The 25,564-nt window shown below is 41.1% G+C and overlaps 2 protein-coding genes across 3 annotated transcripts in view; one reads left to right on the forward strand and one right to left on the reverse strand.

Moving 5' to 3' along the window:
* Positions 1-929: 929 nt before the first annotated feature.
* Positions 930-8,547, reverse strand: rnf2 (ring finger protein 2). 2 transcript variants are annotated; one of them, XM_078287802.1, is made up of 9 exons: positions 8,505-8,547; positions 5,462-5,558; positions 5,191-5,348; positions 4,348-4,430; positions 4,061-4,193; positions 3,826-3,925; positions 2,343-2,515; positions 2,003-2,192; positions 930-1,674 (listed from the first exon to the last, which is right to left on the reverse strand). In XM_078287802.1, exons 2-9 carry the CDS (start codon positions 5,546-5,548, stop codon positions 1,573-1,575), a joined length of 1,026 nt encoding a protein of 341 aa, XP_078143928.1. In that variant the 5' UTR covers positions 5,549-5,558; positions 8,505-8,547; the 3' UTR covers positions 930-1,572. The 2 variants fall into 2 exon arrangements, with proteins under 2 accessions (XP_078143928.1, XP_078143927.1); XM_078287801.1 differs by having other exon boundaries at positions 5,191-5,351.
* Positions 8,548-10,769: 2,222 nt separating this feature from the next.
* LOC139928975 (ADAMTS-like protein 2) overlaps positions 10,770-25,564 on the forward strand; it is a 30,163-nt gene continuing 15,368 nt past the window's right edge. The window contains exons 1-6 of the mRNA XM_071921715.2: positions 10,770-10,862; positions 18,584-18,661; positions 19,301-19,404; positions 23,668-23,743; positions 25,068-25,170; positions 25,368-25,513. Of these exons, the coding sequence (XP_071777816.2) occupies positions 10,770-10,862; positions 18,584-18,661; positions 19,301-19,404; positions 23,668-23,743; positions 25,068-25,170; positions 25,368-25,513 (600 nt within the window). The remainder of the gene's footprint in view (positions 10,863-18,583; positions 18,662-19,300; positions 19,405-23,667; positions 23,744-25,067; positions 25,171-25,367; positions 25,514-25,564) is intronic.

The raw sequence follows: 25,564 nt of genomic DNA on the forward strand, positions 1-25,564 counted from the left end.
CTGTCCAAAATGCCAGAGCCATACCTGTAGACAGTTTGGTCAGGTTGTAGTATGGCCGCCATGTAAAGACGTAAAGAAGGGACAGCACCTTCTTTACGTCTAAGAGGTGGTGGCAGCAAATATCTACCTACGTCCTCATAACATCACCATGGTGTCATTCTCAACATCTGCTGGTGAGTCATTGGTTATTTAACAGCAAAGGAGTAGGATTGTGGTGTTAATGTAACTGACACTAATATAACTGATGGCCAAACTGTCCATGTATGGCTCTGCAAAAAAAACATCCCCCTCCCCGTATCACACTCTCACACACACACTCCTTCCTCTCCATGTTACAAAAGACATTTATAAAAGGACAAGCCATAGAGAGCAGCCACAGATATTAGAACACAGACAGAGTTTGTCTGTTCCTACAAGGCAACAGATCAAGACAACAGCTGGTAGATTCTCCGTTACATTCCAGGGTATTAAAAACACAGCTCAAACCTTGTTGATGGTGTGGCTGGACTGTTGTCGTGCATTCACACTGTCAGCAACACGATCAACAAGTCACCAGAAGTCCATTCATTTCCTATGAAGCTGAGCTACCACGGAAAGTCAGCCGATGTGTGGACGTTTAGCAAGCTTGTTGGACGAGAAAAGTTGGCCGTGGCTGAACATTTCACAGTCGTTTGCCGTCAACAGCCAATCAGATTTCCGTGCTTCCTCGTTTCCCTGCCGGTGTGATTTTGTTTCATTAACAATTTTGGCCGTTAAGTGCAAAATGGATGACAAGTTCATTCCAGCGTCTAAAAAACAATGCATCCATGGTTGGGGTTGATGGTAAGCTTGAAAGTAATTTTGAGTGTTTTTCTTGTTATCTAGTCATCAAAACTATGTAACGTTATCAAAGGCAATACCAAAGCAGTGAAAAATATGATTTGCCTGTTCAAAGCTCAGTAGCTGCAGACCACTACATGCATGCAATTTGAAACTCTTGAACTGCAGAATACAGCGATCCATCAACCAAGTTGCTGACAGTGTGAACGAACATTGTACCTAGTAGTACCTTGCAGCTGGGTAGGTCGGTAGACGCTTCATTGACTGAACCCTGATATAAATCAATTTTTCACTACTTGACCATGTAGGGCCCTGCAGACCACATGATAATTGACCCTAAATTTGGCAAATTATTTTTCAAACTTGAAAAAAAGCCATGAGACTGTGAATTGACCCTGATGCTCAGCGTTGGAGAGAGTCTAAAATCGCGGCTTACAGTCCGTTATCCGTTGTACTTGCTGCTGTACTGATCTGCTACCTTCTACTACAGAGAGAAAGATAGAAAGAGACACAGAGAGAAAGATACAGAGAGAATATAAAACAAAAAAGTTTTTTTCTTTTTACAAGAGTCCGTTTGAGGGTTTCACCAACCCCTCTCCTCCTTCTGATACACACATTTTCCCTCCTCCTGCTCTGTGTGCATAGGTGTAGCCGCCATACAAGTCCCGCTGTGTACTTCCTAATGGTGTGTGTGTGTGTGTGTGTGTTTGTGTATGTATATGCATGTATGTATGAGTGTGTTAGTATGTGTGTCTACTTGTGTTCTTTAGTAGGGGCAAAGTAGAGCTCCATGGGTTTGTTGACCTTCCAGTACTTCTCGCTGACCAGCTCCAGGGAGAAAGAACCATTCAGAACCTGAAAACACAGTTTAAGAGTTAAAGCATTAAGCAGCGTTCCCACTGTGACCCTGCTGTACAATTCCAGAAAGTCTTCCTAAAGCAATGAACAGTTTGGTTTCCACTCCATTTGCGCTGAAAACCCATCTAATGCAATAAATGTGTGAAACAAGTTGTAAAATACATTCTGCTGTATTCCTGTAAAGTGACCCATTATGAAAAATCAGAGAACTGATCAAATTCCCTGTCTTTCCCTGGAATACACCTCTCTAAATGTCAAGGTATTCCAGGACCAGTGGGAAGTCTACGGTGGCGTATACGTTATCTGTGTGTGTGTGTGTACTCACAGTGAACTGGTTCCCAGCGGTGGGTATGTAGATTGTGTACTGTTTCTCTGAAGCTGCCTCCACGTTGACAGGACTGGCCTCGGCGTTTCTTCTCAGCTCCTCTAAAGCCAGTCGGACGGCCAGGTATTTAGACAGGTGGTCCACTGTGGCGTTGCCGGACGTTTTGATGTAGCGAGGGACAAACTCCACGCTGCGGTGATACGGTCAGACACACACAGACAGGAAACTGACAGTAAATACACAAGTAGACATATATTTTTATCTTCTGGTGTTGTAACTGTTGGTTATGTTTAAAAACCCTGCATTTGCTCTATTCCTATTTTCCTTTGTGTGTGACTACCTGTTGTGAGCGTCGTCCTTCTCCATCAGGGTGGGGTGTGGCCGAAACACCAGCTCGATTTCGCTGGCGCCCCCGTCGATCACGGAGTCCCCGCCCCCGTTCTCGGCAGCGTTGTCCATATCCAAACCGCTGTCATCGCTCGTCTTGGTGCGCTTGATGCTTGGGCCGGCCTCCTGGGGGGAAAACGTTAAAATATGTGATCAGGTGTTATGATTATGTACACATACACACCAGGAAGCGAGACGCGTCTTTGAAGCCAAGTCTCGTCCAACTGATTTGCATACCCAAAAATACTACTAGTGACAGGACGAAGTCTCAAAAGGCTGCGAAAACATGGAAGTAGAAACGAAACCTGGCTTCAGGCTGTGTACGAATCAAACAACAGAAGATGTATCTGTTTTCTTATGTATATGTATGGTTTGTATGTGCACTGTCCATGTCATTTGATCCAAAAAACTTCAAAAATTGCAAACAAATCTAGCTAAATTGTAACAAAGTGGGTTGAAGGAACATCATTTGCCACTGACATATTCTCACCAGTATATTATCCCTCAGTTACTTAAGCCTGCTTTTGTTTATTGCTTTGGTTTCTATTTTTACTAAATTACATGTGTAAAAGTGATGATACTTTGTGAGAGAGGGCTTAAAGATATAGGCTACTATATACTACATGCATATGTTTGCATGTGTGTGTATGTGCCAAGGCAATTACAGTTAATATAACCTAAGAATAAAACTGGAGTAAAAAAAGCTAACCCAGATCAACTAGCAGCAGTCATCCAAAACATAAAAATTCCAGTCAACCTTGTCTGCATGGACAAATTAATCAACCAAAACGCAGAGCTGATTCGAAATTTTACAGTAAATAATTTATGCCTGTTGAGACTAAAACTGTACATGCTAGAAAGTTATATCAAGCTCCTTAGACTAGGGCTGAACAATTAATCGAAATTTTATCTAAATCGCAATATGGCCTACTGCAATTTTCAAATCGCAGGAGGCGCAATATTTGTTAAAGGCGTGTCAAAATACCATTTTAAATTAAATATTGTCGTGCTGCAGAGCTGTCCTGGCCTACACATCAAATTCTGCAGACTTAAGAAAACATCTTTGTTTGGTACAGATCACCGCAAAAATCACACCATAATCATTTTAATACGTTTTTCAATGAAAATGAGAATAATGATGTAAAAATTATCATTCCCACTAATATCGCAAATCATATCACAATTGCAATATCAGTCAAAATAATCGCAATTAGATATTTTTTCAAAATCGTTCAGCCCTACCTTAGACTTAAACCTTAGAAAACAGTATCCTCAATTTTCAGCACAACTTTTACATTCGTATGTATACGTATTCAGCATAACAGACGTGCAATTTGCTAATCTGGAATGGAACTCCTACCCATATTTGCAAAGTCCACCAAATATAAATAATTTATTCTGTTTTTAAGTAGGTACATGTAAACATCACAACCTACCTGATTGCTATGGACGGAGGCATTGCTACAGTGGGAGGAGTCTCCATTGTCCTCGGCTCCGCTACCGTTCTCCACTGTGTGTTTCTTACCACGCTGCAGTCTTGGGAAAACAGACCAGTTATTATTATAGACAGGCAGAGTTTACTACAGCTCCCCACTGTGTGTGTGTGTGTGTGTGTGTGTGTGTCTGTGTGTGTGTGTGTGTGTGTGATAGGTATGATATAAGTGTGTTTACCTGGTCATAGCCTGTATTTTCAGCCCTTCCTCTATGCTGTGAGACAAGGCTTGCTGGTTGTTGTGTTTGCTGATGCGGGCCAACACTCTCTCCTGGTGAGCTTCGTACTCGTCGCGGCTGGGGTAGATCTTACCTGGAACGGGATAAACAAAGACAAGACACAATTACACACTCGTTTTCATTTTGCCTTCCATTTGGAGTCATTGGATTGCAACACTTTGCAGTGCCTCCAGCATTTTTCTACTGTGAGCAAAGCTGCTTGAATTTGTGGCATGAAACACACTTACTAATCAGAGCGTCAAAGTTTGGGTCTGGACGCAGCGACCTCTTGGACACTAACTTCTTACGACAGGTAGGACACTCCTTATTACTACACAGAGAGAGAGGAAACAGATAGATGGAGACATCAGTTGACATAATAAACAAAATCCAATTATTCAAACATTACGACTATGTATGAAAATGTCAATTGTTCGTCTGGATATATTTAAGCATTTACAATACAGTAAAGCGGAACCTGTGAAAAATAGAATGCCCTCCCACAGTAGCATTACACCAACATTTAAAATAGAAGTATCCTGGAGCCACATCTGAACCAGATAGGATTTGGTGAGTATTTATATTACCTAGCTGTCAATGATGGAGTAGTTTGACTACAGACTTGAATATGCACAGATAGTTCAGGCTAGTTGTGTGTAGTTAACTGCTAATATTAGAAGACAAATAATAATTGAGAGCTCTCCTCTCCACACAAAACTTTTCTCTAAGGTCTAGGGTCAGGTCTCTTTGCTAAACAAAATATGTAAACTACAAGATACATCCATAAGCAGTGATTTCCTTTGCCATTAAAGGGATAACACAAGCACTAGCACAGTGCTGTCTTAAGCTAATGTTAACTTACGTGCTGTAATAGTGACAACAACTTTGCAATGGCTGTGTGCTCTTCTTGAGCTGATTAATCACTAGGATGATGGTCAGAATAATCGATTATATGTTGCAGCTCTAATATTCACGTTACTGATTTAGCTGATGCTCTTATCCAGGACGACTTGCCAACCTAATCAGTAGCCTGGATGCCACTACAAGGTCAAACAGGGCTAGTCTGGTTTTCACCGCATGGCAAAACTCACCCAGATCTCAAAGCGGTGATAATACAATCGGCACAGAAGCGGTGCAGACATTCTTTGGTTGTCATTGTGTTCTTCAACATGTCCAGACAAATAGGACACATCAGTTCACTGTGGAGGGATCTGGGCGACACCGCTATCTCCAGCCCATCTGTTATAGCCTCCTGTAACAGTACAAGACAGATCAGAAAGAAGGTTAGTACACACAGACAGATAAACATTTCACTTCACTTCAGAAAACGCCACAGGTATAATTCAATAGATCTGCTATTACCTGTGGGGTTCTCTGTAGTTCGTAGAGGCTCAGCTCCCAGGTCTTACTGAGGGGTTGGACCCCGTTGGTCTGAACTGTCTGAGTCATCACGGCGACACTGAAACACAAAAAAATACAATTAGGTCTACTTAGAATTACAAACCTGAGATGCATTCAAAGCACTGAAACAAACAAATGAAATATATTAAATATCAGACTGGAACCAGCAGGCTTCGGATCACAAGGTTGTGTCCTTTGTTTTTTCAGAAGTGTGACTTTTTGGTTGCAAATAGTCTATTAAACAATTTAACAGTGTAAACTTGGAAATAAAATTTGGGAGCACTGATTCCCCTGAAAATAATTTCAGTGACTTCTTTGATGCCAGCAATGAAAACCCACTTACGGATAGCCGCCTTATTTAAATCAATCAAATGTCAACTTTACTAGGTCTTCCGTTGATTCATCACTTAGCCTACTTAAAAATAATCATGTTTGTTTGCTCTCAGTTGCCTCTGCATTTCACAAACAAGGAAGCTTTGGAAATGAGATTTTATCAATATAACAGTTAGCATAACAGCATACCAAGCATGTCTCCAGTGATAAAGACGAGGCTGTCTCCAAAATATGTTCAGAAATATGTGGGTGATGTACTGACTTTTGTTGCATTCAGGCTTTGAAAAGTAGTCTAGCACAGCACAACCATCAGTCAATACATTTAGGCAACACAGTGCACAGGAAACTTATAACGGTGGAACAAAGAAAATAGTATGCTTACTGATAATTGTAAATAGGCAGGGAAAAAGTGAGTCGTTTTTTATATATTGGCAGAATCTGCTTTGTCAAAGTCCTGTTTCACACCTTGGTTCGCCTATCTACAATTATTGGCAAACATACTATTTTCTTCATTCCATCTGCATAAGTTTCCTACAACCGGATTTCGGTGTTACACTTGTTCAAACTGAAATGTTTAATAAAGCGACTCACTTAACCACAATTCAGTGACAGGACTAGTTTCTTTTATATATTGGCAGAATCTGCTTTATTCACGATTGCTTATGTGCTAGAAGTGTGCTTTTCAGACCTGTTGGAGAGGGGGAAAAAAACACAATTCTCCAATCTCCTCTACCGGAGCAACAGATAACAGAGAATCGCAGATTTTGGGGGTATATCATGGCCAGGAAGCTACACAACCCAAGATACTAGTAAGTCCAACATCACTTCAACACAGCATATGTCACTCCATATGTCATACAAAACACCTCTGTTCTGTAACCAGATAGGGCATCAAGAAACAGGTGTAAGTTCACCAGCAACAGGGTGTTTGCAAGTTTCATCAAGTTCAGATTCTTAAGACCTGTTAAATGCAAGCTAGAATGTCAATGAAGACCAACTTCACAAGTGAAATAAATAAGAAAATGAAAAATCAAATATGGAGCTTTCAGAATACAGGCCTGTGTTACTGGACTCGTTTTTTTTTACCTGAAAAACAAGGCACCAACAAAATGCAACATTTAAAAAGACTAGCTAAAACTGAATTTAAGACTTAAAATGTCATGTTTAGCTGTGTTCAACACCATTTATGGCCTTGAATTTAAATAACATGATTTAATTTTTTCAGGCCATGAAGAAACCCTGCAAAAAGGATTAAAAACTGATTCTCCTCAAGCAGTTTCGCCCCATGCCCATTTTTATTCCCAAGAGTAAATGTGGTCCCAATCAACTATGGCTGGGCCATCGTCTTTCAGTGAAATCATATTGACATGATGATAACAAGCAACTTTTATTTGAAAACTCTGACAAAATGAGGTATGAAACATTTTAAGGAATATATTTGAAAATTTCAGGTTTGTTAGACATCACACCTAAAATTACCATTTGGTTGAATGGGATGAACATTCATTTGATTATTTAACATGTGATTCTGCATAAGCTGTATTGTGTGATATATTAACATCGAAAAAAATCCTAATGATTATCGTGATATTGATTCCAATATCAATATCCATATCGCCCAATCCTACAATCAACTCAAGGCGACCTAGAGCTGTGATTTCTCCGAGTCACAGAGGAGGTTTGGACAATTAGATTTAGATTAGACTGTCTTGAATGTCTGCCATAATGTCTGCCATAAGCCAAACATCTACCAGCCAACCAGTGGTGACCCCCCCCCCCCCACCCCCCTTCCCCCCAAGGGTATTACTGGCCAGATGGGCTACTTGAGCTATTTTGCCTCCCCGCTGGGCCTTGGAAAAACAAATACTAGTATCAGAAACTGGTGTCGGATGGGGGGAGAGGGCTGAAGGTGTGCTACAGTCGCAGACAGCAAGACAGGGGATGATTCATATTTAACTGTCCGGTCAGAAGTTGTTTCTTCACATTCACCTTAAAATCTTAAGAAAAATAAAGAAAAAATAAAGATGCCGTCAAGCCTCAGCCCCCCAGAAAACTGACCTCTTGGATTCCATGTTCTCTGTACTGCAATCACCCATTCATGTCAACAAACAAAACCCCACATTTTCTCACTGTTGACTCACAAATGGTCTGCGATGTTGTAGACTATAGTTTTTTAAGCTAGCAAGAGACAATGAATATTCACTGACATCATCCAGCCCCTACTGGGGCTAGCTAATCAAATGCCGTTAATAGACAGACCCCACGCACGGATCTAACGTTATGGGTCGGCTACGCTAACTAGCTAGCTACTTCAGAGGCTAGCTATTCTTCGTAACGTTAGCAGTAGAAGCAACGTAACGGTTAAGATATAGCATGTACTCGACAGGAGACAGAATATGTGCAAGGATACGTATCTGTGCCATGACCACTGGAATAAACTGGCTAATATTAAAGCGTTGCGGGGGAATCGTGAATGTAATTTGGCGCTGTGACAGAGGGAAAAACAACAACAGAGAAAGGCGACGCACCAATCTCCTATATGCTTTATGAACGATATTTCCAACGTTTTAATAATTGGAAACCAGCATATGAACTGTTATTGACCGACAAATACGGGTATTAAAGCGAAATATTCATAACTAGGGTAAAATATGTTTGTTTATGTACTTACATTTTCTGTTGTGGATGCGAGCCGATCCAGCCAGCGCGTTCAGGCGAAGGCAATATGGCGGATATAGTTGTCGCGGTGTAGTCTGGGAAATGAAGGCACTACGCCAAAACGGTCCCAAATTAACTGAATGGAGCATGCCATACCTGACAGCTGCAACATAGTTTTATGCATGATAAAATGGAAACACTGGAGAGCATTCATGATTTGTGAGTTGTTTTTTTGTATTTTACATTATTTGCCAAAAGTGCAACTCTGCATGAGGTGTCTGTTCCTGTCCCCCATTTTTTCTCCAACCATTTCTTTTCCATTTTAAATTACATTTAAAAAGAGACAGAGCCCGGTTAGAGGAGCAAACTATTGGTTTATAATTTGTAATTGGTCCTGACAGAAATATATACAAATAAACCTGCATCCCAAGCTCACACAACTTGTTAACTAGATGGGTGGATGAATTAATGCATTTTTACATCTAGGCATACATCTTGGGCAAATAGCTTTGCATGACATTTGGTGGTCTAGAATGACACCAGCTTCCATGTGTGAATATGTATAACCAGGGATGTAGTCCATTTACCCACCTTTTTTACATGACACAAAATTTTACAATGTAAATTCATAGTGCATTACACTAACCAACATCAAACTGTTGTAAGTTATATGAGAGTGGAGTAAAACATCATTGTTGTGAAAACCTTGTAACTCCAATTTTGTTGATTTTCATGTTTTAACTTTAATTGAAACTTACACACTCCTATATGGTTTGAGAAGATTCTGCGACCTCACAGGCCTTTAAACCCCTTTCAAACCCCATTGGATAAACTCAACAATGCATGGTGGTCAAGCAAAAAACAGGGCTGTTTTTGGAGATTCAAGGTTTTCACCTGACAGCAACAAATATTAATACTTTTCTGAAAATATAATTTATTTTAGTTTCTATTGGTGGTTGTGATGCCTGATGATAATCATTGACGAGCAGTCATACTTTAACCATCTTTTTATTTACCACTATAACTGCCTTGTCAAGGTTGAGCTTCAGGTGGTGGTCAGACATCAGGCTGGTGATGTCAATTACGCAAATATGCCTCAACCTGAGTGTCAGAGAATGGAAAACAGAGGTAGAGTTCAGTGTCAGCTTAGAAATAGTAGGATAAGTTGATAATAAGATGACAGGGCCAAGCAATCTGGTGTAGAGAAAGAGGAGTGGGCCCAGCATTGAACCCTGGGGAACCCCATGGAGAGAGATCCCCCTCCATGCTAACTGATAAGTATGGCCAGAAAGTCAGCAGACAGGTCCTGATGTGTGATTTCTGAAGGGCAAGAAGGAGGGGAAGATGGAGGGAAGGAAAAAAATCCTTCAATCCTTCCATCCTTCCTTTATTATCGTTCATTGTCTAATACCGCTAATCTAGGACCAGTTTTTATCTGTTTCTGCATGAGATGTAGTTTACACTTTTACCACTAGACGTCATCAAAGCTCTAACATAACCCGTTGACAGGTTTGCTTAATTCTACAAACCACCAGACAGTTTTTATGGTAAAACTGAAAAGTTAATTCTGTTCTATGTAGGGCGCTGAAGTAGATGAATTCACTCATGCTCACATCTAATTTTATCATGGAAATCAATGGAGAAATAGCACAAGATGAAAAGAGTAATTTCCACAGAAACTGGACTCCAATGTCATCCATAGGTAAAAAAACAACAAAAAACCAAAAAACCAACACATTTCATGCTCTACTCATGTTTTTAGAATTGAGTCCATCGATTACATTGAGATGTATTGAAGGGAGTGAGAATCATTCTACTGTAGTCAAGTACAATAAATGAACAGGAATTTGTCTAGATGACAGATCTGACCTGTCTAGATGAATGTCCAGCCATACACTGGACCAATTTGAACCACTTTGCATAGAAAATATCGTTCAAAATCCCATACTGCAACCTAAATAGAAGTGAGGGTAATTATGTGTACTTTTGCACACATGATTTGTCTTGTATCTGTTTAAAATGGCAGGGGAGCTAACATGATACTCTAGAAAGCAGGACAGACTGTGTGTGTGTGTGTGTGTGTGTGTGTGTGTGTGTGTGTGTGTGTGTGTGTGTGTGTGTGTGTGCGTGTGAACAGACCAGGGGGTGTAGCTAGACTAAAAAGGGGGTCGAAATTAGGGAGGAGGAGGAGTAGTTGGAGGGAGGAGGGGAGAGGGAGAAGAGTGGGGAGGAGAGGAGAGGGGAGGGGAGGGAGGTGTTGTCGGCTCCTGAATGAACCATGTTCGGTAACGGAGGCTCAGCTCTCCCGGTCTGCTCCCTTCTCCTCCTACAGCTCCTCGTTTTCCCGGTAACGACGAACTGGCCCGTCAAGGTAAATAGCTCTCAGAATAGCATTCCAGTCACTCCATAGGGTGGATATATGCCGTGTCCATTTGCCGAAACTGTGCAAAAGTTGACAAGAGGAGTGGGGGATAGTTTGCCCCCATACGTTCCGTCCTTTCTTGTGTGGAGAGTGCGAGGCTAAACTCCATTCAGAAATCTGTCACTTTAAAGATGCCTGGCTTAACGGCACACGCACACACATCGTAGAACAGGACTTGGAACATTTTACGAATATTTAGGGGACACTCTTCAATTCGGCATTTGTATAATCCACATAGCAGCACTGTGTTTCAGTAAAATCTTAACTTTTTGAATTGTTCACCCTGCTCGCTACCGCCCTCAACGGTGTATTTTGGTGGAAGAAGACTGTAGGAATAACGGGCGAAGCAGTTCGAAAAGTTAAAATTTTACTGAAATGACGTGATGTTTGGTGTATCGGATGTATACCGATTTGAAGAATGGACCCTAACGATTCGTAAAAGGTCTTAAGTCGTGCTCTGTGATATGTGTACATTTGCCGATAAACAAGGCAGCAGTAAACTGCCAGATTTTTTAATGAAATTTGGTGTAATTTTGTCTTCATACGTAACGTATCCGGTCTGGGAAATACCGTAGATAAACGGTTCGTTTCCCTGATACAGAATTTGTTCTAAAAGCTACCGGCTTAAATGAGCTGGACCCGTTATAATTTTTGGTTCAACCCATTCACTAATCTGTTCTTTTTTCCACCTTAACCATTGGGATTCGAGGTTGTGGCTCGAAACGATTTGAGGTTTTGTGGAGGATGTTTGAACAAAATCTTAATGCGTCTCCATAGTTAACTTTACATTATATATTGAGGGGAAAAGCAAGGGGGAATAGCTATTTACCATGTCCAATAACCTTGTTGAACTTGACCAATTCTCCCGTCGGCTGTAATGCTAGTAATCATGTTTTGTAGTTTTCTCGTTAGGAATGCTTACAGTTTGGGATAGCACATAACACAACTTGATATTGTGGCGTAAAAGTAGGCTATACATTGTTGTCGATTTATATGTCTTCTGTTTTGATTATTACAACGCGTTTTTCACATCTCTATTCTCAGCAAAGTCAAAGCGACTTTCTTTTGCTTTCCTCCCCTGTAGCCCGATACGTTCCGTTCTTTCTTGCATGGAGAAACACACGGCCGACTCCATTCAGAAATCTGGCAGTTTCATAATTTCTCGATTGTCGGCAAAAGTACATACCTCATAAAATATGAGTCAAGACCTCTTATGAATCTCTAAAGTCCGCTCTTCAATTCGGTATAGATATAATACACCATACTACATTTTCTCGAACAAAATGTCAACTTTTAGAATTGGTTCGCCTGATTCCCACAATCTTCATCCACCAAAAAATACACTGTGTTTGGTGCAGCGAGCAGTGTTGTGAACCAGTTCTAAAAGTAGAAATTGTATTTCAGTAAGTGCTGCTTGGTGGATCAGGTGTATGCCGACTTGATAAATAGCTTCTAATGATTCAAAAGGACAATGAGTAATATTTTGGGAGGTATGCACTTTTGCCGATAAAGAAGGCAACATTAAATTGCCAGATTTCTGAATGGAGGTAGGTGTGACGTCCTCTCCATAGGAGACAACGGAAGGTATGGGGGGGGGCGACCTCCTCTCCTGCTTTCCTCTCCTCCTCCACTCGTCTGGCTGCCGCTGCTCTCCTCCTTTTCTCTGCTGCAAGATCAAAGCACGGTGGGGGCCTAATAACTCTCTCTCTCTCTCTCTCTCTCTCTCTCTCTCTCTCTCTCTCTCTCTGTGTGTGTGTGTGTGTTTTTTTTTCTAAAATAGACAGTTCCGGCCCTCAGATCGGCTGAATGACATTGGAAGCCACTGTAAAATAGGCTACCTGATAAACACACACCTGTGACCACAGTCAACTGAATTGAAATTTTGCCACCACTTTGTTTAGCCACTGTTCAAGAACTATACTGCTGGGCTTAACAATGGCAGTTATTATTATTGAGCTATTAAAAATAGATTATTTATTGAATTCTTTCTCTTTTAACACAATGGTGTGTTGCCTTTGTTTTATTAAAGCAATAAGCCAGTGCACACAGTGCTTTACACTGATTTTAAAGCAGCTAAGGGGGTTTTACTGTGCTTTTCGATGTGCCTAACAACGCCTCTTAGCTGTTCTAAAATCACTAAATCAAAACCTTTCATGGCTTGTTATTGCTAAAGCGTATGTGTGTGTATGCAGTGGTTCTTGGACCACGATGAATAGCGCCACTTTGAGGAAATGCAGATGGGTAATTTTGTCAGCAATTATGACCAACTGTATTTTTTTCCATGATAGCTTTGTTCCTTATAGTCCACTTTGTTATCTATGTTGATTTTATCCCTTTTGCTAAACTCTGACACCGACACTTTTTCCTCAGAGTCATGAAGTTCTGTGTTCACCACCAGTACTCATGATTATAAATCACACACACTGGTGGATTTCTGTGCACATGAATGAGCTTAATATCCACACCCCATCAACTCCCACAATTATCTATAAATCGTTGATGAAATGCCCCACATTTGCCTGTTCAGCATTTAATTTATCATTCAACCCATTCAGACTTTCCAATAAAAGGAAAAGCACACAGCAGTAAACTTAAACAACCCCAGCTTTGCTGGCTGTGGAGTTGATCATTGTGGATGAGGTTGACTAAGAGTCCAGATAAAAGATGTTACTTGGAAGCGTTTGCTGGTATTACACATAAAAGAAAACTGATGGCGGCAGTAATAAAGGAAAGTTCTGAAGTGCGCACACGATCAACAACTGTCAGAAAATTGGCTTGACATCTAAATATACATATTTGCCAACGTCTGTATTGTCTTCCAACAGTGCCGAAGCAGTCATTACACATTATTACACACAAACATAATGCACCATAACAACAGTGAGGCAAGGATTAATAAACATTGCCAAAAAGGGTTTAATTCATGTGGTAAAGTTGCTTAGTTGCAATTCTTATTTTTCCTACCAAGGCTTTAAGGAATGAGATGCGGAAATCAACTGAAAAACACTGCATGCATCAGAGAGGCTGTATGCATGTAATGACTGTATGTAACGAATGTAGCTGTAGTCAAGGTCCCACACTGTCCCACACTGTCCCACGCTGTCCCACACTGTCCCACACTCAAATGCCCGCAATCCCCAAACTTTGGGAAGAAATGTAAGCATCCTTTTTTACACGGGATGCCCCTGATCTATCACCCTATAATGGGTAAGCTCCAGTGACTTAAATGAACCATTTAGTTTCTTAGGGAACCATCAAAACTTATGGTGCCGTGTCCCATTTTGACTCCTGACCCACCATAGTTCAAGAAACACTGCTTCACTGCTTTGTTTGCCACAGCTCTGGTAGAAAACAACTGTTGTCCGAGACACACAAACATCCGAACACACTTGTGTGGGTGTGTGTGTGGTTTTGTGTGTGTGTGTGTGTGTGTGTGTGTGTGTGTGTGTGTGTGTGAGAAACTAGCCAGAGGGTAATATGACAGAGAGCAAGGAGCCTGTGTAGGCTTGTTTAGGACCCTGTTGAGGCAACACAGTAGTGGGACTTTGAGCCATGTTTGTATGTGTGTGTGTGTGTAGGTGTGTGTGTGTGTTTGTAGGTTGGAGTGTTCAAAACCCCACCACCAAGCTGAGAATAGACTCAAATGGAGCAGAACAATTCTTCCTGACACATGACAAACCCAGATATCTGCTTCTAGCTTGATGTAGGATATCTGAACCTCAAAAGCAGATTTCCTCAGGTCAAAAACTCTGATTTGTGTCCATTTTACACTTTGCATTAACATGCCTCGCCAAACAACTTTCGCTAGCAAAAACTACAAAATTATGAATCTCACAAGTTTAGTGCAAATCAGCTTTTCTAAAAAAAAACATATATACTGTATATATATAAAAAGAAATCATGACACTCTGCTGAGCACGCAAAACAACAGAAACTTCTTATCTGGATCTTACTTAATATTTGTACATAGTTGTATGTTGATTGGAAACACTACTGCATTTACATAGGAGATTAGGTTTGCTGCTCACTAAATCGAACGCTGATGATGGCTTATTGCTGAAACGCGTCCGTTTGTGCTCTATAGCTGCCCATTCAAATATATGATATAAGGACATTAAGATTGCTGGCTTTTCTTTCTTCTTTGCTGCTCACTAAAACCTTATAGACCGATTTATCTTGGCTTATTTATTATCAAATTATTTCAGCAAGTAAAAACAATGGAGCGAACGACGCGTTTTGCATCCCTGCTTCACCAGGTTCGCCCGTTCGCAAACAAATCGTACATGTTTTTACTTGCTGAAATGATTATATAATAAATGAGCCAAGACAAATTGATGTGCAGCAAACCTAATGAAGGCTACTATGCTCCTGTATTTTGCAAGCACTGAGAAGAAGCCAAAGCTGTGCAGAGGTCACAAACGCCTAAGTCGCATGTTGCTGTCAGGTGTAAATGGGGTCTTTGTGGCCCAGATCTGATCTGATGGCTGTTTAAACTGGAATAAACGACAGAATCTGATGTCCCCGATTTAGACAGCTTCAAGAAAATCAGGTCTTTGTCACAAAAATAAGATTTTCAGGTCAGCCATCCTTTTAGCCTAGTTTAGTTTAGTTTCTGAATTGCTGAATGGGCTATTTCAAGTCATAAGGGTCAGCTGTCCCATTATCCTATTGTTGTTGGGACCGATAATGAATTTAGAAATGATTGGGCATAATGCTGTGAAGTATGTGTAAGCCTAATGGATGATTCATACTTTATGTCGGTATCGTAGTGTTCACCACACGGACAGCGTGCACGGTCTCCGCGAACGTCAGGCTGGTTTGTGCGGACAAACGTCTCAAAGAACTGAGTGCGCATTCTGTCACAAGAGCAACAAACAATTCTGCATTTCTGGATAGTGCTAGTCAGCCAATCATCGCAGCACGTTCTCTGCGACACTGTCCACATTGTTACAAAATTTATTAGGAGGTGCGCGACTCCATGGTCGGACTCAACGTGGACCTAAGGCACATGGTTGTACCGGCCACAATTGCGTCATATCGCAGTTGATGCTGTGGACGGCGCACATTCCACAAAAAGCATAAATTAGCCTTAAGTATAGATCCTGGGTAGTGTAGATTAGTCTAGTTCTGATCAGTAGCTATGTTTACCTGCACAGATAATTCCTTAACCCGCCTTAACCCGGGTTACTCTAGTAACCTGGTTTTGGGTTGATGCATGTACACATCGTAACATTGGTTACTGTGGCATGGAAACATCTTACAGGTTTCACTATAGGCTTTTTCCGTCTGTGCAATTCGTTCACAGGGATCAACGTTGACTTTTGTAATTTAGCTTCTGATGTAATTTAAAAAACCTTCCACACTCTCTGGCATTGTTTTGTACTCATCCTCTGCTAGCTGCAAATGGTGGGGACACTGTTTCTTTCTTCAACTAACTTGATTCTTTAGGGCTGTCCGACAGTAGTGAATCGATTCAGGACTACGTTTGTTCAGTCCGATTAAGTAACTGGTGGTTTGTTCAGTGTGATTCAGCAACTGAACGGTTCTTTCAGTCCGATTCAGCAGCTAAGATACTAACCTATACACTTGCAACTGAACTGCTGAGTGAACCCAAGAAATTGTACAGTATCGAGCTTCCACCATTAAGTAGTTTGTTGTTTGGGTGTCACATAACAACAACAATGAATGAATGAACAAGGAAGTTTGAGAATTTGTGAGTTTGTTGCGACTGTGGTTGATTACACCCATTTTGGAGAGTAGCCAGCTGGCATTGAAGTCATTGCCAATGGGCCTGTCTTTGTCCTGAACGCTCGTTTGTGTTTATAAGTGTGTTGGATCACTTGGAACTATATGGAGCGCAATCCAACCATGGACACTGAACCAATCTGAAATTTTGTTTGTGAACCAAACTGAAGTTCTGTTGGTGAACTGTTTCGACGTGTTCACTTTAAAGCATGGTTCAAAAGTACGAATGATAGGTGAATCGACCCATCACTACTAGCTGCTTTCAGTAGCAGTTATGTAATTCTCAAAGCCATACAAAAGCCCAACATGGGAAAACTTCAAGAAAGTAAAATACTAGATTGTTCAGTGTAAGGTACCATGATTTCACAACAACAATGCTGAATCATAGCAAAAAGCATCAGCTGTTTTCCACAAGCCAGGGCTGCGTTTCCCAAACACATCATAAGCCTAAGATGTTCGTTAAGTACATCGTAAAGTACTTCGCAATACAAAAATGTGACAATACGTATCGTGGGGCAGAAAAATGAATCGGGATATTGGCTAGTAATCACAAATGAAATGGCTTGCCCATCACATTTTCACAAGTTCTCCATCGAAACTATATTATTTGCACTTTATAATGACATTTTTGAATTGTTGTTTACATTCTAGCAAGCCAGTGCCATTACTAGAAAGATTTGTGGCTCAGAAATAAACAGAATTCTACACAGTCATACTTTGTTGTCATTGATCTTTTATTTATTACATCGTATCGTGGTTGTACTGAATCGTGAACCTCATATTGTGTTTCGAATCGTATCGTGAGATAAGCATATCGTCCCATCCCTAGTCGACTATGAGAAAATGGACTTAAGCACATACCTAAGGGTGAAGGATAGCTTACATTTTGGGGGTTGGGACACTAGAGCATACTGTTAGTATGTGTTGTAGGTCTATTTCAACCAAATTGTGATGAAGAGGTTTACACTTGATAACCCCCAGTTACATACCAGCTCTAACCCACTTCTTTCATCTAACATCCAAGCCACGTTTTTTACATGGGAGCTCACCTTGAAACCATTACATGCTGTGTATTGGAAAATGCCTTTTATCTACCTCTCTAGTATGCTCTCTTACCACTTCCTCCCATCTTGTCTTCTTATTCAGTTAAAGTGGTAATCCTTGAGTTCCTCTTTTTTTTCTCCATCTTTCCATGCTCAGCACTCATTGCTGTGGTGTTTCTGCACTGCACTTCCCAGAGATCACCTGTCAATCAAACAGTGTGGGCGGAGCTTGGATTTTCTGTTGATGCAGTTTGAGTTTCTGTAGGTGGCGCTCTTTTCTTTGTCTGTTCAGCCATGGTTGCTATCGCTGCTCATGCTAACTACCCAGTTCTTCTTCTGTTTATTCCAAACAAACCTGAAACATAAACACTTCCTGTGCGCCAGAGGATTTTTCCCGGGAAAGACACCGGGTGTTTAGAACAGCAAATGGAAAAGCTTTCATGAACTGGATATAGGTTGAATCACTGTTGTGTTAAATCGATCAGATAGCAAAATAGACATTTATTTATATGAACATGTCTCAGACTACTACTTTAAAAATGAGGTCAGTCATTACCTAACATATGCCTTTGTTAGTGCCATGCTCTACCCATGAGCTTCTCTCTTTTTCCTTATTTCCTCCCTCCTCTTGTAGATAAAGTCTTGGCTGCTCTCCTCTTCAGCTCTTTCTGGTTTTAATTCCCCCCCCCCCCCCCCCCCCTCTCTCTCTCTCTCTCTCTCTCTCAACCCCCTCTGAGAGTTGATCTAAAATCCATGCCTCAGTTCTCTGTTAGAACCAGAATTAAGTGTGTGTGTGTGTATGTCACCGTATAGTTTTTTGTGTGCATATGTGCATTCATACTTGTGTATGTGTGTGTGTGTGTGTCTGTGTATGTCTGCCAGGACAGAAGTGAAGGGAGAGTGGAGCAGCGCAAGATCCAGACACACAGCCATGGAAGACAAGCTGACAAACAAACGCAGGTACTGTAGACACACACTCACACACACGCTGTATGTACACACACAGTATGTAACAGTATAGTCATTTGATTATACTGAAACATTATACTCGTTTCTGCTCATCTCTCATTTCACATTGTCTATTTACTGTTGGTTGTTTTTATGTCTCTTTGTGAAGCACTCTTAAACACTCTTTTAGGGAGGTGCTATATTATCATTATATTAGTATTTTAGGGAGGTGCTATATATTATTATTATTTATTATGCTGACTGGGTTACTGACTGTTTGTACAGAAGTTTAGTGAGTAGTCACTAGGGATGGAACGATATACTTATCTCACGATATGATTTGATACATGATATGTGGTTCACAATTCGATACAACCACAATAAGTTTAATGACAAAGTCTGACTGTGCAGAATTATGTTTATTTCTGAGCCACAAATCTTTGGCTGCTAGAATGTAAACGACAATTTAAAAATGTCATGCTCAAATGTTCTGCCTCTTTCTCTAGTGACTGCTCTACTGGCTTGTGTACTGGCTGTTTTTTGTTTACCGACTGGTTTCTTGGATGAGGTGGCCCTTATGTTCTCGCACCACTGGCTAACTGGTTTACTGGCTGGTTTTCTGACTGGTTTGCTGTTTATATTTTGTCCCAGGAGGAGGTGTTTCAGTGGTGGGGGGAGTGGTCCAGTTGGTCCTCCTGCTCCCGCAGCTGTGGAGGAGGAGTGAGAAGTCAGGAGAGACACTGTCTCATACAGAGGTAATGCGTGTGTTACACACACACACACACATACACACACACACACACACACACACACACACACACACACACACACAACCACACACACACACACACACACACAGATTTCTAATTTTGCTTTTGCTTGTAAAAATGTTTTTTTTTTATTTTTTTAAATAAACACATACACAGATAAAAATACAGTATGTAAAGGTATATACACACCAATAACACAGTTTGGAAGACGAATCAGGAGACCTCATACAGAAGGATGGTAAGTAGAGCACACACATACACACAGCTTTGGCAGAGGAGGGGCGTGTGTGTGTGTGTGTGTGTGTGTGTGTGTGTGTGTGTGTGTGTGTCATGTGACCTTTGACCTGCCCCTGTCAGAGTTGCGGAAGTTCCTGTCAGCCAAGATTAACGCCTCTCCACCCTCTCTGCTGGCCCTCCATCTCTCTCCCCCCTTTTTCTCCTCTTTTCTCCTCTCCTTTCCTGTCTCCTCTCCTCCCCTCTTCTCTCCCCTCGCCCCCATTTTTCACCTCTGCTTTTCCTCTCCTCTCCTCACTCTTTCCCTCCTCCTTACCTTCCGGCCTCCTCTCCTTTCATCTCCTCCCCTTTTTTCTCCTCTCCTGCTTTTCTCCTCTCCTCTCCTCGCTCGTTCTGTCCTCCCCTCTTCTCCTCCGACCAATTAGATGTGACACTCTCACATAGTGACCTCCCACTCACCTCTCCTGCTGTCTCTCCTACTTTACCGTCTAAACAGTGTAGGAGGATGGGCTAAAGAGGGAGAGAGACATGGAGAGACACAGAGATAGACAGATAGAGAAAGAGAAGGGGGAGTGCAGTTTGTATGTTAATGAAAGACAGATGCATCAAGTCTGTATTGGAGCAAAGATCTGTGGGTGCTCCACTGCTCCCCAACACACACACATACACACACACACACACACACAGCATTAGAATCACTTTAACCATCAAGTGCAATATAGTGCAGGGTAACGTTAGCAATGTTTAAAATGTACTGTCAAGCAAATTTTCGCAGACTTTTGAAAGGTCCAAAAAAATAAAAAGTGAATTAGGGGTTTCCATCTGCTGAGCTGAAGTAAATCAATAGGCTTCTGACTGTCAAAAAAACACATCCACGTTGTTCTTAAGTGTCAGCTAGTCATATTTCATGCTTTCATCTGAAGACAAAAACAAAGCACTTGGTAATATTATACTGTAATGTACCAACAAATGGCCATACTACCACGATGGAGACTTGTAGTTGTGTAGTGAAATTGAACGGTTCGTCGGACTTACATCAGTATTTATTTAATGTTTCCATTTCTATTTATTGCATTATTTCTGTATCACTACATTTGGCACTACATGCCTCAAGTGAATGTAAAACATTTTAGTTGCAACAATGGGGACATTTTTATCAAATTTTGCCGTTTCCATGCAGATTATAATTTCTAATTCATATTTCAGCAAAAAAGAACTTGAATGAAAACCCAATTTACAGAGTTTTAGAGTTATTCACACTGCATACTGGCATGCATGGTACAAGGACAGCAGGACCTTAAATACAGTACCAAGGGACAGTGGCAGACATACTATGGACAGTAGACCATCCACATCACCCTAAATACATATGTACAACTTTTACTAGCTGTGTAAGTAAATGAACGCTGGAAAACCTAGAATCCTTCGGCTGAAAAGTTTCTTGTCCAAGATTTGAAGGTATAAAGGGTTGAGCAGACACTGTATGCAGAGATTGTGCAAAAACCACTTGGGTAATGATATAGTATATATAGTAACAGTGTTAGATTTACAGATGCTTCTATTGGGTGTTGAGGAAGAGTCCAGAGATTGTGGAGATGCAGGGGCTGAATCTTATACAGGCTGGTGGAGTAAGGCCAATTTCACACTTTTCTTCTTTTTCAAACTGGCGGCACCTTTTTTTCCCCCATTAAAGTCAAATGGGGAGCGGCTGCAAGATGGACAGAAAAGCAGCCTTTATGGAAAAAGCGCTGCTCCTGACTTCTTTTGGGGCAAAATGGAAAGTAAAGTTGTTAGAAGTCAGTGTAGAGCACTTTGGGTGTGTTGTGGGAGTTTCTGCCAAGTGTCTGAGAATTGTACCTAAGTACTGTTTGCTGACAGTTAAAGCTACTGCAGCTAGTCATTATGGAAACAAAGCTACTTTTCATTATCAGCACAAAATGTGGTTGAAGCAGTGGTTTTTCTACAAAGAAAGAGGAATAGGTGACAACTCTTGGGAAGAAGCTGTGGAAGTTATGGGTAATTTTGGTTGTAATGGGTCGTCTCCTAAAGAAAGCTTCTGGAAAAAGATGGTTGTCTGGTTGTATAGCAGACCTGGGTCAAATAGTATTTGCAAATACTTTTTCTTGTTCTGCAGTGTTCGTTTTGCCCCACTTCAAGGGCCAAATGGGTAGAGTTTGTCAAATGTAATGCTATTTAGCACCAGGTCAAATTAATCCAATCAGAGAATGTTGTCTGAAAGCTACCAAAAAACTGTTCCGGATTTGATAACTTGCCTACCCAAAAACAGAATTGTACCAAAAGGCAAACCCCACCCACCGTACTTCACGTTGACTTTGATAAGTATTTCAAATAATTGTTTGACCCAGGTCAGGTGTACAGGGCCGGTAGCAGTCCTTCTTGCTCTTTTCTTCACCTTGATTTCATGCATTTCCAAAGACCCACTTAGCAGTGCTTCTAACATAATGCTGGAACTTCTTGGAACTCCAGGAGGCAGAGCTATACCAGTCTCTAATGGAGGATGTCATGATTCTTTTGAATGTTAACAATAATAATAATAGCTTTATTTATACAGCACTTTTCAAAGCAAAGTCACAAAGCGCTTTACAGAGACAAGTAAAACAGATCTCTAAGAAATCTCAGGAATCGGCTGCGAGCTTCTTCCATTGCAGCAAGAACTGTTAGGCATAAGATTGTAAGAAGTTCTTGTCTTGTTTGAGGGTTTCGATGGTGGTGATCTTCAGGAACACTAATGGTTCTGCTGAGTACATAACTGGGCATTGATATCCAGAAGAAGATGATGAAGAGGCAGGTTCCTTCTGGAGTCCGTCCATATCTCAACAGTTTCAGAGTCTTCAGGTATTAGCGGTTAGTGGTACACCATGATATGAGGCAGGCCACCTCTCTCCTGTACATGGACTCATCATTGTTGGTGTAACTTGAACAGTTCTATGGACAGGTGGTTGAAGGTGCAATCATTGGTGAACAGGGAATAGGGTCCCACCCTCACAAACTTCCTTCTATCTGACGGGATGCCCCAAATCCACCAGCAGATTGAATTCTGAGATGACGGTGTTGAACGCAGAGCTTAGGGCAACAAATAGTCTTGGGTCGTTTTCACACTTGGTGCGCTTGCTTGAGTCGGAACCCGAGTTTGATTGTTCCCAAGCCCCCCGGCATTGCTGGTCTGGTTTCACACTGTGTTATAAATTCTGCCGAACTGCGGTACGTAGAACATAGAACATTCGGCATCAATGTGAGTCCGTCCGATGCACTTTATCAGTGAAAATGCCTCACATTCTTTGCAATGATTTTGTTTATTTGGTGTCACTACCAAAATGTGCAAAACAGTGAGCGACACTTGCGCCTGTGTACCTCACATGCAATCATGCTGCTGGACTAAAAGGCCAGTGTGAAAGCCCCCTTGGCAAGCAGGAACATGACTCTTTCTCTCTCATTTCTCTCTCTTACCATGTTTGCCTTGATGCTGCATGTAGAAAGCAGATATGAAAGGGCAACAAAGAGCGCTTCTGTTTGAAACGTCACATTGTCAATTAATGGTGTGTTAGAGTAATGAAATATGAAGGCTTTGTTTTTCCATTCCAAATCAACTGTTCCCCACAAATATTGCGAGTGAGCAATTTTGCTCAATTCCCACTCTCTCTATTTTTTTTACAATAAACAAACTAATGAAAGCCCCTATTAACAATCAGATCATCACAGCATAAACCCTAAGAATAGTTTCGCCCACCCTTAATAATCTTATTTTATGTGTATGTATCTTCTCTTATGTGATCATATTAAGCTTTATTGAGCATATATGATTACAAGCTTTATTGACAGCCATGCAGCGATACTGTAGGTGTGCGTAGGAATTTTGTATCTCATGTTATTGTGTATTTAAAAAGAGACAACTAGTGCACCTGTGAACAATATATCTTTGTATGTGTTTCTCTGTGTGTTTGTCCATGTGATATGTCAACCATATTTTATTCTCTCTCCCTGTGTCTTTCTCAGGTTGTCCACTACCCAGAACATCAACAGTTCCTACTGTGTTGGCTCACCTAAACAGTACCAGCTCTGTCCAAACCAGGTAGTATATTCAATAGACCTTAACTTGAAACACTAGTTTCTAACATACAGCATTATGTGTGAGCAAACAGCAAAATGGCCCAAAAAAATAGCAGCCAGTAGTTTCATTGAAGCTGTCCATGTTGACAGCAAATGCAGCGAGCCGAGTTGTTCTGGTTGCGTTGTCTCTATTTCAGCTACAATGCCTCCAGACTGTGGCTACTGGTGGAAAACTGGACTTGTACTTTCCTGTATTTTGTTCACGCAGGGAGAGATGAACAAGGAAAGTCGAGAAGCACCCTCTTCTCTATGATGTCTCAAGTCATCCTAATAAGGACTTGAACAAAAAAGAGGCTGCATGGCTACAAATGCCTCAACTGCAATAGCAGCAATGCAGCAACTCTCTTACGAAATACATATACATATCTGGATCCTGCTGACGATACAATTAAGTGTTAAAGGATAAGGCTGGTGTTTTTTAATGCGTTGCTTACCGTCAACAAATCCTATGAAAATAACAAAATCGGCAATGATTTTGTTTTGCCAACAAGTCTTGTCCATGTGGCCGGTGCCCAATGAAGCCATGTCCCAGCAGCCATAGAACTCCATTGTATTAAAAAAACTATTCAAAACATGTCAAAGAGCCATGCCGTTGCTCTGGGCAGCATATTTCATCATCGCGATGCACTGGGCTGGCCGACTTTTTCCTCAAACAACTTAATAAACCGGCTGTAAACATGTTTGCGATCTCAGGAAAGTAGTTCCGTAGCACCGAAAATAGTCCCCGGCGTAATGAAGAATTTGTTCCCATTTGAATTTGATTTGGTAATAACTACAACAGCCTGACTTTTCATGGTAACAGATAGCAATTTTTAAAATTGAAACTATGTCTTTGTGAGCTGTATTTCAAGGTTTTTAGCTTACAATTGGAGCCAATGACTTCCAGGTTGATGGCTAAAAACGGTACGTGGGAAGTCAGAAAGTAACGGGAGTAGAGCAAATGCATTGTTGATTTTGTTATTTTAATAGGATTTGTTGACAGTAAGCAATGCATTAAAAAACACCAGCCTTATCCTTTAAATAAATTGGTCTTGTCAAAGAGTCACAAACGTAAAGCTGTGGATGTCAATTTGGAAGCATGTTTAATTTATTTTTCTTTTTACAGCAAAACAGTATTACATCAAGTTGTTATTATAGCTATGATATAATGTTATCATATTGTATCTATAGGCACAATACCTATAGTTAAACCAAGTGATTAGTAGGGTAACTTGCATGTAGACCTGTGCCACCAAATCATTTATGCTGAAAGCGGATTGGTTTCTGTGTTTGTGTGTGTTTTGTAGCCCTGTCCAAGCCCCAGTGTCAGCTTCAAACAGCACCAGTGTGCCCAATTCAACTCTAAGGCCTTTGGAAGAAGACACTACCAATGGATACCTCTTTACCCTGGTATAGCTTCTATCTATCTATCTATCCATCTATCTATCTATCTATCTATCTAACGAGTTTGAGTGCGTAAACACTTTCAAGTCACTGCTGTGAGATGTCATTTCATTGTGACGGTTATTCACATATGACGTGAATTCAGCTTAAGTTCAGGATCTTTGCCTACTCTCTCTCTTTTTCTGACCTCACTCCCTGTGTAGCTGATTACATCAGCATCTCCAATAAGCCGTGTGACCTGCAGTGTACGACCGTCAGCGGTGAGCGACAGCTGCTAGTTCCCGCCCACGACGGCACCTTCTGCCGCGACGCCAAATACCATGGAGTCTGTATAGAGGGAATGTGTCAGGTAATCTGACCAAGACACTGACTAAATGACATGGTGATTTACTAACTTACT

Source organism: Centroberyx gerrardi, chromosome 13, assembly GCF_048128805.1.
Source record: "Centroberyx gerrardi isolate f3 chromosome 13, fCenGer3.hap1.cur.20231027, whole genome shotgun sequence".
Lineage (NCBI taxonomy): Eukaryota > Metazoa > Chordata > Actinopteri > Beryciformes > Berycidae > Centroberyx > Centroberyx gerrardi.

What these genes read in the sequence shown, in the direction of transcription:
- rnf2 (XM_078287801.1), bottom strand. Translation starts at nt 5,548, where the DNA reads ATGACTCAGACAGTTCAGACCAACGGGGTCCAACCCCTCAGTAAGACC. An exon ending in AAACTTTGACGCTCTGATTA is followed by an intron (nt 4,194 to 4,347) that starts GTAAGTGTGTTT and finishes ATCCCGTTCCAG; the next exon opens with GTAAGATCTACCCCAGCCGC. An exon ending in CCGCTGGGAACCAGTTCACT is followed by an intron (nt 1,675 to 2,002) that starts GTGAGTACACAC and finishes CTGTGTTTTCAG; the next exon opens with GTTCTGAATGGTTCTTTCTC.